The sequence below is a fragment of the Phacochoerus africanus genome, chromosome 10 (assembly GCF_016906955.1).
Source record: "Phacochoerus africanus isolate WHEZ1 chromosome 10, ROS_Pafr_v1, whole genome shotgun sequence".
In the NCBI taxonomy this organism is placed as follows: domain Eukaryota; kingdom Metazoa; phylum Chordata; class Mammalia; order Artiodactyla; family Suidae; genus Phacochoerus; species Phacochoerus africanus.
In genome coordinates, this window is record NC_062553.1 from 82,158,824 (window position 1) to 82,173,780 (window position 14,957).

General features: G+C 37.3%; 1 protein-coding gene across 2 annotated transcripts in view; it reads left to right on the forward strand.

The window, feature by feature from the left end:
* The window catches only part of SLC10A7 (solute carrier family 10 member 7), a 239,128-nt gene that overhangs the window by 73,667 nt on the left and 150,504 nt on the right, over positions 1 to 14,957 (forward strand). For both annotated transcript variants that reach the window (XM_047798354.1, XM_047798355.1), the window contains exon 5: positions 7,507 to 7,545. In XM_047798354.1, coding sequence (XP_047654310.1) covers positions 7,507 to 7,545 — 39 coding nt within the window. The remainder of the gene's footprint in view (positions 1 to 7,506; positions 7,546 to 14,957) is intronic.

The window sequence follows — 14,957 nt, forward strand, 5'->3', positions numbered from 1 at the left end:
ATATAGCTGGGATATCACTGTAGACTAGTGGGATACTTGCCACACATTTTCCTTAGCTTGGAGCATTATTAGAAATTCTGAGACAACTGCAAATATCGCATTTTAACATTTCAGTATGCATTGCTGTATACGTTGACTGGGAAGCAGGTTATGCAACAGCGAACCTTGGAAGTTTCATAAATTAATTTGCAATAGATCATTACACTCAATATAAACAATGTATTTCATTTTTTTTATTTAGTGGACTGATGAGGGAAAGAAAAAGGGGTGTTGGGCAGCATTATGAAAGTTTTAGATAGAGTGTTACTAGGAGAAGACTTGGGTAGAACCCAACAGTGTCATAAATTTGGAATGCAGTCATTTTATAAAGGGACCACATATTTATGTACCTCCAGAGCATGAAACATGGTCAGGGTGTAACAGTCACAGAAGGGGATGGTTTCATGCTCACTGTAAGGTAAAACTTCATAACATTTAAAGGCATTCAGCAATGGAAGTGCTTGTTTTCATGAGGTAGAGAGAGGGCTCTCTGTCTCCACGCTTTTCAGTGTGGTTTTTGTTTTGTTTTTTTTTAATTGACCTTTTTATTTCAAATAATTCCAAGTATGTTATGAAGAAATTAATTTGTTATTGTTGCTCAGTTTTCCCAAAGAATACAATAAAGACATGCTGTGCAATATATAATGAAACATCAGGAAAATACCATATGTCAGGTATAACTGGGCATAGTAAAGCAATATATTATCTAAAAATGTGTAATATAAAGGAAGCTAATCTACTCAGTATTAAAAAGCCACCTCAATAGGAACTTTTTTAGTTAGCATTGATCAAATTATGCATCAGGAGTTCCCGTCGTGGCGCAGTGGTTAACGAATCCGACTAGGAACCATGAGGTTGCGGGTTGGGTCCCTGCCCTTGCTCAGTGGGTTAACGATCCGGCGTTGCTGTGAGCTGTGGTGTAGGTTGCAGACGCGGCTCGGATCCCCCGTTGCTGTGGCTCTGGCGTAGGCCGGTGGCTACAGCTCTGATTCAACCCCTAGCCTGGGAACCTCCATATGCCACAGGAGCGGCCCAACAAATAGCAACAACAACAACAACAAAGACAAAAAAAAAATTATGCATCAAATGTGATTATACCAAGGTATCCACATTGTACATGGGATTCCTAAGTTAATAATGAAAACATTACTGTGCAGGATATTTCTGTTAACACAGTAAGTACTCATTCATTCATTCATTCATTCTTTGATTCAATAACATTTATTGTGGTTTTACTACAATTAGGTACTGTTCTAGGCAACCAAGATATAATCCTGTACAAATCAGACAAAATTCTTCTTGTGATGAGCATTCTAGAGGGGGAGTGAGTAACTAAGTCATTTCTAGTAACAGAGATAATAACAAGTAAAACACCGTATTTAAAAATCAGTGGATTCTCTTAGGCATGGCCTCTAAAAGGCAGAGGAGAAGAAACTCATGCCCTAAGAGAGTCTGGTCCTATAACCTGAAGGGTCCTAATTTCAGAACAAATTGTGTTTGGTGGCTCATGTTTGATCTAGTACATGAAGTTTGTATTCTCTGTAGCCATATTTATTTTCCTATAAAAATAAATGTGAGCGAGTTCCCATTGTGGCTCAGCGGTAACAGACCCAACTAATCTCCTTGAGGATGTGGATTCAATCCCTGGCCTCGCTCAGTGGGTTAAGGATCCGGCATTGCCGTGAGCTATAGTGTGGGTCACTCGGATCCTGAGTTGCTGTGGCTGTGGTTTAGGCTGGCAGCTGCAGCTCCAATTCCACCCCTAGCCTGGGAACTTCTATATGCTGCAAGTGCGGCCCTAAAAAGAAAAAAAGAAAAGTGAATTTTTGGTTTATTCTCAAAACCAAATATTCACATGGTACAAATACTCCTGGAAGATGCCCTCTGTTTATCCTGTGGCATCTTACACCCTCTGCACAACGATGTGTGTTTCAGAGGGTGCTAAACATCCACCTTATCAAGCAGCCAGCAAGTGATATCACTAACTTGCAAAGCAGGGATTGAAATATTAATTTTATTTAATAATAAAATAGGTATTTTTAACACAAAGGGATTTAAGATGCAAACAATTAAATGATTCAACATCTGCCTGCCCAGATACATAATGTGTTAAAAAAAAAATGAAATGCCAACAGGACAAACAGAACAAAATTAAAAGTAAAAATGACCCCAACCCAATTTTTTTCAACAAATTTAACCATAGTTAAAAGTTTTTTTGGTGATCCCTTTCAGAAAAAATAATTTTGTTTTTTGTTCGTTTTTTAACTTACCTGTGTGTATTTGTATGTGTGTGTACATATTTACACAATAGGAATGTGATATTATGACTATTATAAGAAATATGTATTTGGTCTTTGTCTCAATTCCCGGCCCTGAGTTCCTAAAATGCTTGGATTTCCTAAGTGAGGAGAGCCCTTAAAGGTGTCTTTGTTATGCTAATTAGGTGACTTTGGGAAAGCCTCTAGCTTACGGGAGTTTGGGCTGGTTGCCAGGGAAACCAATCAGAGATTGGAACGTTGGACCTCTTGGGAGGAGAGAGAACCTGGAGATTGAGTCACCAATGGCCAGCATTTTAATCAATCCTTCCTATATAATGGAGCCTACATAAAACCCCAAAAGGACGGATTCTGAGAGCTTCTGGGTTTGGGAGCACTGGAGGCGATGAGAGTGGTGGGCTCAGAAGGCATGGAAGCTCCACACCTTTTCCCTGTACTTTGTCCTAGGCATCTCTTTCCATGTGGCCGTCCAGCGTTATATCCTCTTATAATAAAGCAGCATTCTAGTAAGCAAGCTGATTTCCAGAGTTCTGTGAGCCCCTTTAGCAAATAATCAAACTGGAGGATGAGATTGTGGAAACCTCCAATTTAGAGCCAGTTGGTCAGAAGCACAGGTGATAACCTTAACTTTTTTTTTTTGTCTTTTTGCCTTTTCTAGGGCTGCTCCTGTGGCATATGGAAATTCCCAGGCTAGGGGTCTAATCAGAGCCGTAGCTGCTGGCCCACGCCAGAGCCACAGCAACGCGGGATCCCAGCCGTGTCTGCAACCTACACCACAGCTCACCGAAGCACCAGATCTTTTAACCCACTGAGCAAGGCCAGGGATCAAAACTGCAACCTCATGGTTCCTAGTCGGATTCGCTAACCACTGAGCCACGACGGGAACTCCCAAACCTTAACTCTTGATTGACATCTGAAGTGAGGATTGTCCTGTAGTCCTGATCCCTTAACCTGGGAAATCCGAAGCTATCTTGGGGATGATAGTGTCAGAACTGAGTTGAATTGTAGGAAACCTAGATGGTGGTGGGTGAATTTCATGGAGGTGTGGAGAAACACATATTGAGGGAATTATAGTGTTTCGATTCTTGTTTTTTACTTAAGATGCCTTAGCTTGCTTTCATATCTGTTTATGCAGTTCATCTTTTTTTGCCACAGAGTATTTCTTGGTAATTTTAAATTTTATTTAGCTCTATTGCTATATAGCAGTGACAAATTTAAAAACATTTATTACACGAAGCACATTTATATAACTATATCATAATAGGGAGGTTAAGAGAAGTAAAATAAGATGAGAAAGATACATATATTGGGTGGAATATGAAATTCTAAATGTCATTTCTGTTGCTTGGCAGCAGTGCCAGGTGGCAGATGTGGTGTTCTGCATCTGCCAGTCATTGGATTCTGTTGAGCACATAAAATAATTTAGTTGGAGACACAGACTTTGGATGTTTCTGGGAATCCTGTTACTGAATGCAAGTCCATGTGCCTGACGCACAGTGAGGCCAAACAATACCAAATCGTCAGAGTATGGAGCAGAGAAAAGTTTATTGCAGGGCCATACAAGTAGAGAGGTGACTTGTGTCCAAAAAAGTCCTAGAGGAGTTCCTGTTGTGGCGCAGTGGTTAACAAATCCGACTAGGAACCATGAGGTTGCGGGTTCCATCCCTGGCCTTGCTCAGTGGGTTAAGGATCCGGCGTTGCCGTGAGCTGTGGTGTAGGTCACAGATGTGGCTCAGATCCCACGTTGCTGTGGCTGTGGCGTATGCCAGCCGCTACAGCTCTGATTAGACCCCTAGCCTGGGAGCCTCCATATGCCTCAGGAGCGGCCTTAGAAAAGGCAGAAAGACAAAACAAAAACAGAAACAAAAACACAAAAAAGCCCTAGACTCCCTGAAGGCTTCCAGTAAAGACCTTTTAAAGGCAAGGTGAGGGAGGGGCATAGTTAGTTGTTGCAAATTTCTTGGCACCTCATCCTTTGTTTTTGTAGCCATCCATGTAGGTCAGGTCATGATGTTCTTATTTTCTGTTCAGCTCAGGTCACTGTCAGGCTAAACTGTATATTTTAAGCTATAGGCAACATTCTGTTGCAAAAGGTACAGATCATGACTGAGCACAGGCAGCAGAGCAAAGGTTAAAGGAGGGTTAAAATAAAAGGAACAGATCTAATATGGAGTCATTCATTCTCTATTACAATCCCACTTATCTTAGTGATTCCAAGTAGCAAACATGGAGGTACTTAGGATGAGCCTCATCGGTTTCCTACCTTAGAAGACTTGAGTCTCTTGTCAGGCAGGGAGGCATGTAGGTAGGCCATTCAGTAGTGTGACAAGTGCCAGGGCAGAAGTATGTCAGGCTATGGCAGCAGTCGTGGGAATACTCAGGCCACCCAGAAGTGTGGGTGTGTGTGTGTTAGAGGAGGTGATTAAAAGCTTCTGGGAAGGGATGAAGGGGAATTGCATGGCTCAGGGAAGGCAGAAGGGTATTCCAGGCCAAGGAGCAAAGAGGTGAAAAATTGCAAGAGGAGTTTGGAGAATCACAAAATATAAATTTTGAGGCAATGAATGAGATGGACAGAGATCCATTCACAGAGGTCTTTGTGCCTCATGCTGAGGAGCGGGGAATTCCTCCTCAAATCAAAAGATATTCATGTCTTTTATATCAATTAAAAACTCTCTAAATATTTGTCCTCACTCTTTGGAACTCTGGAAAACATAATTTCTTCATATTCTGCAACTGCAGAATTGAGCCAGCTATTAGCTGAATTAACTGTTGCTATTGATTTTAAGATCCTGGGTTCCATATCAGATTTCACATGATTCTTCAGAACACCCACAACCTTAATCAGCCATGTCACAGACAGTTGCCTGGCTTACTACGCAGGAGCACTGAATGATAGTGTAGATGTGTGAGTTCAAATTCATCATCACCGTCAGAAAAACAACCAAGAAAAAATTGGTATGCCGTATCTTTGGCTACCTAAGATATCCTGTCACTGTCATCATCATCATTTTATAAAATGCAGGAATATAACTAATCCACATAAAATATATTGCTTATGTTTACAATATATTTTACAAGAGAGAACAGGATGAGAACAGGTTGGAGTGTGGGAGTAGGATGACTTGATCCAGTGATGAGTAGTTAATTTTACTTTGACTTTTGAGTCTTTTTCTTTATAATGTTCCATATTCTTTTAAAAATCCTAGTCAAAACCATTAGCGATCCAGTATAAGGTTGGTGAAGGCACTAGAAAGAAACAAATTTGGAGGTGAGGAACTTAAACAGGGATATCCCATTCTTTAGTAAAAAGAGATAAATTCCTTCTAAGCACGGTCTAGAAATAAACCTTGTTTGTGCAGAAGGTTTGTGTTTATAGAAGGGAAGGCGTTGTTCCTGACCCATCTCCTTACAACTCATTTATATGGTTTTCCTTATTTTTCTCCATACATAAAACTTTTTCTGAATCATCCATAATAACATTCCAAGAAGATATGTTAAATATGTTACTATAGTTTACAGTTGTCATCTGTGATATTTTATTTAGCTGAAAAAAAATTTTTTTTTTCCACTGCTCCCTATACAACATGGAACACCATATGCCATTGTCCCTGTCGGGAAGCAAAGGTTTCCCTGGTCTGTGCTGGTGCCTGTGTTTATGCCACAGAGGAGCTGTGGTCCAGTGCCATCTTTTATTGATAAGGCCAGCAAAGGAGAAATCTAATGAAATTATCAAAGCTTTGAATTAATTATGAACTTGAATAGGAGAGCTAAGCTCTCTGGAGCCAAGGATCTCATTACCCATGCACTCTCATTGCATTCTCTTCTGGAGCAGAAGGCATTTTCAGCTACAGCTCTTAGCTTGGTTTTGGACTTTATTCAAACTTACTAACTGACATCCTCTTCTTACTACAACGTGGCTTCTGATGTCCATGATCATTAACTTCATTCTGCTCTGGATCTACAGAGATGTTGATGGGTTTTCTCAACCCCTCCTTCTGCCTTTTTTTATCTTTCTTTATCTCCAGCCACCCCCCATCAAATTGGATGTTATACGAGTTTTTATCTTTTTTTGTTGTTGTTGTTGTTGTTGTTGTTGCTATTTCTTGGGCCGCTCCCGTGGCATATGGAGGTTCCCAGGCTAGGGGTTGAATCGGAGCTGTAGCCACCGGCCTACGCCAGAGCCACAGCAATGCGGGATCCGAGCCACGTCTGCAACCTACACCACAGCTCACGGCAACTCCGGATCGTTAACCCACTGAGCAAGGGCAGGGACCCAACCCGCAACCTCATGGTTCCTAGTCGGATTCGTCAACCACTGCGCCACGACGGGAACTCCCGTTTTTATCTTTTTTGAGTAAAGTGAGATGCTTTCAGAATTCAGATGTAGCTTCATGGACTATCATGATTGATTTAAAGTTAAGAACTCTATTATATCTACTATGTATTCCTGGGATATTTCGGTAAGCACAGAGTCAAATATTTCTTCTTTGAATTTTGAATACCAAATGGAAGTATTTCTTGCGTGTTTCTACTTTAGAATTAATGGTGGAGCAGTAACTTCCATGGTCTTAACAGCATTTTTCATATTTGTAATGTGTGTTGTGTAGGAACTACAGATCTCACTTTGAGGGTATAGCTCATCGGGCTTATGCTCCCTGATGGACAGTAATTAATGTTTGCTTAACAATTCCAGTATTCCTTTGCCCAGTAGTATGAACAAACTAACTTCTTTCCTTCCTCCCTTCTTCCCCCCTCCCTCCTTCCCCCCCTCCCTCCTTCCCCCCCTCCCTCCTTCCTTCCCTTCCTCCTTCCTTCCTTCCTCTCTCTCTCTTTTTTTTTTTTTTGGTGAATAAATCAACCTCTGATTAAGTCTAGTAGCAGAATCAATAACAAGGTTTCGATTTGCTATTGGTGATGCTTCTTTAGTAGCGTCATATAGGATCAAACATCTCATGGAAAGCCTTTTCTGCCTGCTTTTGAGACCCACTATTTATGAATTCCTAAGCTGCAGCTCATCTGTCTTAGTAAACTACAGGCCATAGGCAATTTTTTAAGCAGTGACTAACTTTGCTTTATAGGGTCAATGTTTTAAGGTTTTGAATGGGGGCATGGGAGAATGATAATCTTTGCTTTTCTTTTTTCTATTTACTTTCAGTGAGTTTTTTTTCCCCCCTGTTTATTTTTTCTATAGGCAGCTGCAATATTTAATTCAGCTTTTGGAAGTTTTTTGGTAAGTAAACATGGTGTAATTTGTCTTTTATAACTTCTCTTTGATGTATGAAGATTTAGTGAAAACTGTTTTCTGTTGTTTTTTTTTAATTTTGTTTTGTTTTTTTACTATTTGATTAAATATATAAGTTTTTGAATCCTGTCACATGCCAATATCCATACTCTGAAGAAAATTAGTTAATAAATAAGGGAAACGTCCCTTTTACGATATAATTTGGAGGCTTGGGCTTAATATTCTATTTAATGGATTCAAGGAATCAATTAAAACACTATGTGTCTCCTTATAGAGGTTATATCAATATATTGATCATTTAATGAGGTCTTTTAGATTATTATTATTTTGTATCAGGGGACTGAGGATTTTGAAAAGGAAACATGACCCAGCTGGTCGGAAAGGGAATGCTAATTTATTTGTTGACATGTCATTTATTTTGTACATTTCACTGTCAAAGAAGCTACTGTCTTGTATACTTCTGAGAAATCTATGTGAAAAAAAATTTGACATGAAATAACTAATCAGTGATTTGCAAGAAAATTAATATTTTCGACCTGTGAACTATAAATTCTATGTTAAAAGATTAAAAATAGTTCATTTTCATAAGTAGAACCAATATAATTATAAGGACAATCCTGCTTTAGCATTTTATTCATTAGCTTTTAAACAGATGGTATAACAAAGACTTGGTTTATGTTATGAAAGAGTAAGACAGAAACTGAGTTTTCTGTCAATTGAGTATTTTATTTATACCCCTCCTAAAACTGCTAAATTCAAGAAAACAAATTAGAATATTGTATTTTTAGATATATAGCTCATTAACATATGTAGTACAATGATTTACAAAAATTTGAGAATAAAATCAGTGAGTTATACAGACTGGTTCATGAGTCTAGGAAAAATATCAATTTTTAAAATATCAATCTGCTTAAAATGTTCTTTATATAGCTTACTATTGTATGTGTTTAGACGTAGTTGAAGCTTTAAAACATATTGGTACATAGTGTTAATTCTGCATAGTGCTATATCGCTTTTAATGTCCCAGTGTTACAGAGCTTTTAATGATGTAGCGTCTGCAAAAAATATGCTTAAAAAGTCTGTATTATTTTTAAATAAGTAGTTATGTTATTCCCGGTGGTATATTATTATTGGGTTTTAGAAGAAAGATAGTAAGAGTCTATTTAATGAAAATGATCTCTTGAGCTATTTATTTTAAACTCAGTAATATTTTGTTGTCATTATTTTGTGTACCCCAGTATTATTTTCTGCATGTTGTCACAAATGACAAAATAATTTCTATAAAATATGATCTTTCTGGAAGCCAAATTTTTTTATATGGTTTGAATTCATATATAGCCACTCTCAAAACATGATTTCCTAAGCTGGATCTCTTACTCTTTAAAATGTCTAGTGGAATTGAGAAAATAAGTCTAAGGCAATTGTCTGAGTAACTAAAGCAAAATACACTGTCCCTTAGTTGGAGGACTAACTCACTAAGTACAGTTTGAGCTTGGTTGGAACTGACTGTATGAACAATAAACAAAATCATGGTATTTCTTCTACCAGGCCCAATTTTTTGATAAGATCCAGTGAAACAAAGCTTGTTCTAGGTATTCTTTAGGATTTTTGCTCTTTCACTTTTAAGAAGTTATGCATTCTTGGAGTTCCCACTGTGGTGCAGTAGTTAAGGATCCAGCATTGTCACAGCTGTGGTGTAGGTTGCAGCTGTCACTCAGATTCAATCCCTGGCCCAGGAACTCCATATGCTGTGGGTGTGGCCAAAAAAAGTTATGCATTCGCACTCTGTAGTCTTTTGCTCTTTTCTCTCTCTTCTTTTTCCTTACATTAATGAATCAATCAAAAGTATTGATTGATCTGCACACAGGGATGGTTTTCTAGCAGCTATAGAGATGCAAAAAAAAATGTGACATGGTTTCACTATGTTGTGGAGATTACACATAGAAAAAGAAATGCAATGTAAAAGCTAACAAGTCAAACAAAAGATGATACTGGATGATATATGGTTGTCCAGTATGAACTCTGAATTGAAAGGTCGGACAGAAATAATTTCTCTGCTGGGCCTTGAATTATGAGAAGACTTAGCTAGAGAAGAGAGAAGAGGAAAAGGCATGAGCAGTTACAGAGAGGCTGAAGTGTCTTCCGGTTTTTTTCCTTCCTCTTCCTTTTCCTTATTGGTCTTTCCCAAAGTTGAAAATTGCCAGAAGAGGTTGAGAATAAAAATTATGATTGGAGATGTTTTGCTCTAGTGTTATAAGAGAAATAATTCTATTTCTTTTTCTTTCTCCTCTCCAATATAGTTACAACAAACCTTAGATTATGAACTATGCACGAGTCTAAACTAAGGAATCAGTTAGAATCAGGTTCAGCTTATTTAACAGAAGAAAAGTAATAGTGGCTTGGACAAGATACAAGTTGATTTCTCTATTATGTAGAATCTGGAAGGAGGCTGGCAAAGTGTGGGTTGGGAGCTTCATGGTCTCATTGTGGACAGAGATAGGTATCTTTCTTCTCCACCGTCTACAGCATACAGCTTCCTTTGTCAAGGTTGCCTTAAGGTCCAAGGTAGCTGTAGGAGCTTTAGCCAAAAAGATACATGGATAGCAAGGTTTTTGCCTTGGGAAAGCACAGAAGAGCTCCCCTAAGAGCTAAGAATGCTTTCTTTAAACAGCATTACTGGAGTTCCAACCATACTTGCAGTAATATCTTATTGAAGAACTTAGCCAAATGATCCTGCCTAGCTACTGGAGAGGTTGGGACATGTAGCAATTTGCTAAGAGCTACAAATTCATTTTCTCTAACTAAGGAAGACGAGAATGTATAAGTGGCAGCTAGTCTTTTCTGCAAATGAGCAGTGCACAGAAATTGTCAAGAGTTTGAAGAAAGAGATTAAGCTTAGCTGAATGATATGGGAAGGCTTCAAGGAGAATGTGCTTGAGTTGGGCTTGGGGAAAGGACTTATTTTAGAGGAGGCAAATTCTAAATTATAACCTTCATGTTTTATTTTTATTTTATTATAAAAGAGTGCTCTCATTCAGTATTACTGGTGGAAGAACTACATATATTTTTGTGAGAGATACAAATTATAATCAAGGTAACATACCAGCAAAGGCCTCATTTTGCAACATTCTCGATAATGGAGGACAAGTCATAAAAAAACAAGTTTAAGGAGTTCCCTGGTAGTCTAGTGGGTAGGACTCAATACTTTCACCACTGTGGTCTGGGTTCAATCCCTGGTCTGGGAACTGAGATTCCATATAAAGCCATAGCATGCCACAGCCCAAAGCAAAACAAAACAAAACAAAAAACTAAACCCCCAACCCCCAAGTATAGCCAAGAGCAGCCTATTTTCTTTTCTGTTTTTTCTTTTTATATGGATGTTGCCAGGCTAGGGGTGGAATTGGAGCTATTGCTGCAGGCCTACCCCACAGCCATGGCAACACTGGATTTGAGCTGCATCTGCAGCCTATCCTGCAGCTTATGCCAACGCTGGATCCTTAACCCACTGAGCAAGGCCAGGGATCAAACCCCCATCCTCACAGACACTATGTCAGGTTCTTAATCCACTGAGCCACAACAGGAACTCCAAGACCAGCCTATTTTAAAAAAAATTTTATTGGAGCATAGGTGACTTACAATGTTGTGTTAATTTCAGGTATACAGCAAAGTGAATCCAGTTATACATATATCTATTCCTTTTCAGACTCTTTTCCCATATAGGTTATTTTACAGTATTGACTATATTTCCTTGTGCTATACAGTAAATCCTTGTTACTTATCTACTTTATATATAGTAGTGTGTATACGTTAATCCCAAACTCCTAATTTATTCCTCCCCACAATATTTCCCCTTTGGTAAGTGTAAATTTGCTTTTGAAATCTCTGACTCTGTTTCTGTTTTGTGAATAAATTCTTTTGTATCATTTTTTATTAGATTCCACATACTAGTGATCTCATATAATATTTGCCTTTATTTTGTTATTCTTAAAGGGTAGAACTTGTTAGAGTTTATTTGGAACTCTGGGTTTAAATCCTTAATTGACTGAATACCATCCTAACTACAAAATCTTTGCTATATATAAAATGGGGTAATGATAGCACTTAAACTATACAGTTGAGGTAAGCATTAAATGGGATAATCTGCATAAAATGCTTGTATGATGCAGTAGAAATAACTGGTTTAGGTTTTGTCTAAGTTCTGCCATGAATTTTGTGCGGGAGGGACCATGAACATTCATAAAAAGGAGAAACCGGTTGTTGGTGACTAAGCCCTATAGTTCTAAAATACAATGATTCAAATGATTATTCTCTAGTTATGAGTGACCATTTCTTTTGTATTTACAAAATAGAATCTGAAAAGACTGTTTACTTGAGATTACATTAAAACTTTGAATGAAAGGCTTTTATTAGAAGAATTTTTAAAGAAAGAACTCTTTGGGCATTCTCGTTGATTTTTAGACATCTGGGTATACCACATAAAGAATGGTTCATATTTATCTCTAGTTTAATAATGTCCCAGGACTAATTAAAACAGTGTTTTTAAGAACTAATTGTTACAGAAAACTTTTTTTTTTAATGTAGCTAGGCTGGTAATAACCAATGATAGATGAATTCAATTTACATAAATTTCAGACCAAGAGAATATTTTAAAATTATGCCACAAAGGATTGCTTTAAGTTAAGAAGTTAATGTCATTATCTCCTCTTCTCGTTTAAATTGTTTGGTTTATAATAATTGTGGAGCATAATAAGTGTTTTGAGATTTCCCTCTTGATGAGATTTTAATAAAATTTGATAGTCAACCGCCCTGAATAACTAAAATATTCTCTATCTATATATTTAATGTAAAACCATGTATTTCAATTTCAGCCATAATCAAAAGAAAGATTTGAAAAAATAGATTTAGATATTGGCAACTTTTTAAAAAAATTCTAGTTGGAAAATCATTTCCTTTAATTTAAAAAGATTCAGCTATGTTGAAAAAAATGTTCGCTCACTTGATTTGTTAACCCTTTAGCATTTTTGTTTTGGAAGCTAAATTCAGTGTTTGCATATCTTTAAGAATTGTAAGTTAATGTTTAAAAGGAAAAAGTAGAACTTGTTCTTTTTAGATTCCTCAACCTATTTTATTATTTTAGGTAGCTCCTGATCTTAAAGGGAAACCCTAGTAAGTAACAAAGCTAATATGCCAATTTGAACTGTGTTATACAGCATTTTAGCTATTCATGGCAACACAAATATAAGTTATTCTGGAACAGCAGCAAAGAATTATAAGCAAAGTTAAGTCATTTTGTGAGTGTGTAACACCTAGTCTGAAAAAGAACCCAGAGTCACTGTTTACTTGTTCAAGCTGTTCATTTAAAGTATTGAGGAATGGATTTCTTCTACATAATTCTTTGAAATAGTCATTGCTGGAACCAGCAGAAGCTATACTAAGGTGAATGATTTTATTTTTTTAAATGCCAGAACAAGGGTTAAAAGAAACTCCTTACCTTGGGCTGAAGAACCAGCCAGCACATATTTTTCTTCCCTTGTCCAACTCTTCTGTCTTCTGTCTTTGCTTTGCCTGGTCCACCATTACTGCTCATCTTTGTAGAAAGACTTGAATAGTTAACTAATACTAATGTAGTTGCTGAAAGAAGCCTCAAACACAAATGCCGTATTTTCATAACTTGGGATATATGTTTATTACCTTCTTTATTCTTCTTTTCTTATACAAAAATGTGCTCAGCCACACTCAGTGATTAGAGAGGAGGCACATTAATTTTTTTACTTGCTGACTGCTGTGAAACACTGCTTTTGAAAAACAGATTAAGAATCTCAAATATTGGAGTTCCCTTTTGGCACAGGGGGTTAAGGATCCAGCATTGTCACTGTTGTGGCTTGGGTTCCTGCTGTGGTGCGGGTTTGATCCCTGGCCTGGGAACTTGCCCATGCTGCAGGTGCAGCCAAAAAAAAAAAGAATCTCAAACATTTTTGGCTGCCCCAAGGCATATGGAGTTCCCAGGCCAGGGATCAAATCTGAGCTGCAGGTGCAATCTACACTGCAGCTGTGGCACTGCTGGATCCTTAATCTACTGTACTGGGCTGGGGATTGAACCTATATCCCAGAGTTGCAGAAACCCTGACATTCCCATTGTGCCACAGCAGGAACACTAAGAACCTCAAATATTAACAGAAGTTAAGGGTAGTACCATCCAAGACTCAACTGTTAATCTGATTTTCCTTTTAGATTTTCACCTAAATCTATGATGTCAATTTTTTTATGTTTATGGAATACTCATTTTGTGTAATACTTAAAATATGCCATTTTTAAAATAATTTGTTTAAAATCTTAACTAACCCAAATCACTCAGTTGAGATCTTGGTTTCCCCATAAAAGTCTGTGACTTGTTTATGAAACAGGTTTTCTTTTCCTTAAGTTTAAATGCCAGAACAAACAACTGAATTTTTGAGCAATATTCAATACCTCCTTATAGGATACTATTTCAAGTTTATCCTTTTATTGCTAAGGATTCATAATCCTGATGTGCATTTCATCTGATCACCTCTTGGGCAAATGAGCATCATAAAAGCCAGATAGCTGAGAAGAGACTACTTTCTCTTTAAAAAATACCATTGGTTCAATTAGCAATATGGCCCCAAATAGGAAAATAGCACATGAAATTAACACACATATACTCAGAGTCAATTAGATTCAAGGCACTTTTCTAGATACTCAAGGAAATACATAAAACATAAATATGTGGAGAAAATAAGTAACAATAAAAAAAGAGGGAAGACAGGAGTCGCCTTCAAGGCATTGTCTTCCAAATTTCAGACACCTTTATGACTTTTGCCATGTCAATATATTGTTTGTATTATTTAGTCAAATAAAACTCACTTTTAAAATGTAAGTGTATTTTTTTTTGTCTTAAAATGTAAGTGTATGTTAAAGCAAAACTCTACATCAGCACGGCAAATAAAGACCAATCTTGTTGTGAGTAGAAGGTAACCGAAATTAAAATCATATGGAAAAAAGCTATTATTTATTTGTACTCTGCTGCCTACAAGGCTCTGAGTCCAGTGCCTACCTTTCTTTTGATAAGAAGTGAAATTAGCATCAGTAACAAACCAAGAACTGTCTTTTTCTGTAGTCTGAAGGATTGAAAAAGATTTTCTGTAAAGAGAAGTGTCACTAATTCTCTGTGTGTCATCTTGCTTTTCTACTTTGGGCAGCACTGTTCTTAGATGCTCAGAGCACTGTTCTCTCTCTCTCTTTTTTTGTATATTTTATTTTATTGTTTTTAATTTTGATATTAGGTCATAATCTTTATTTTTTAAATTAATGAATTTTATTACATTTATAGGTGTACAACAATCATCACAACCAAATTTTATAGCATTTCCATCCCAAACCCT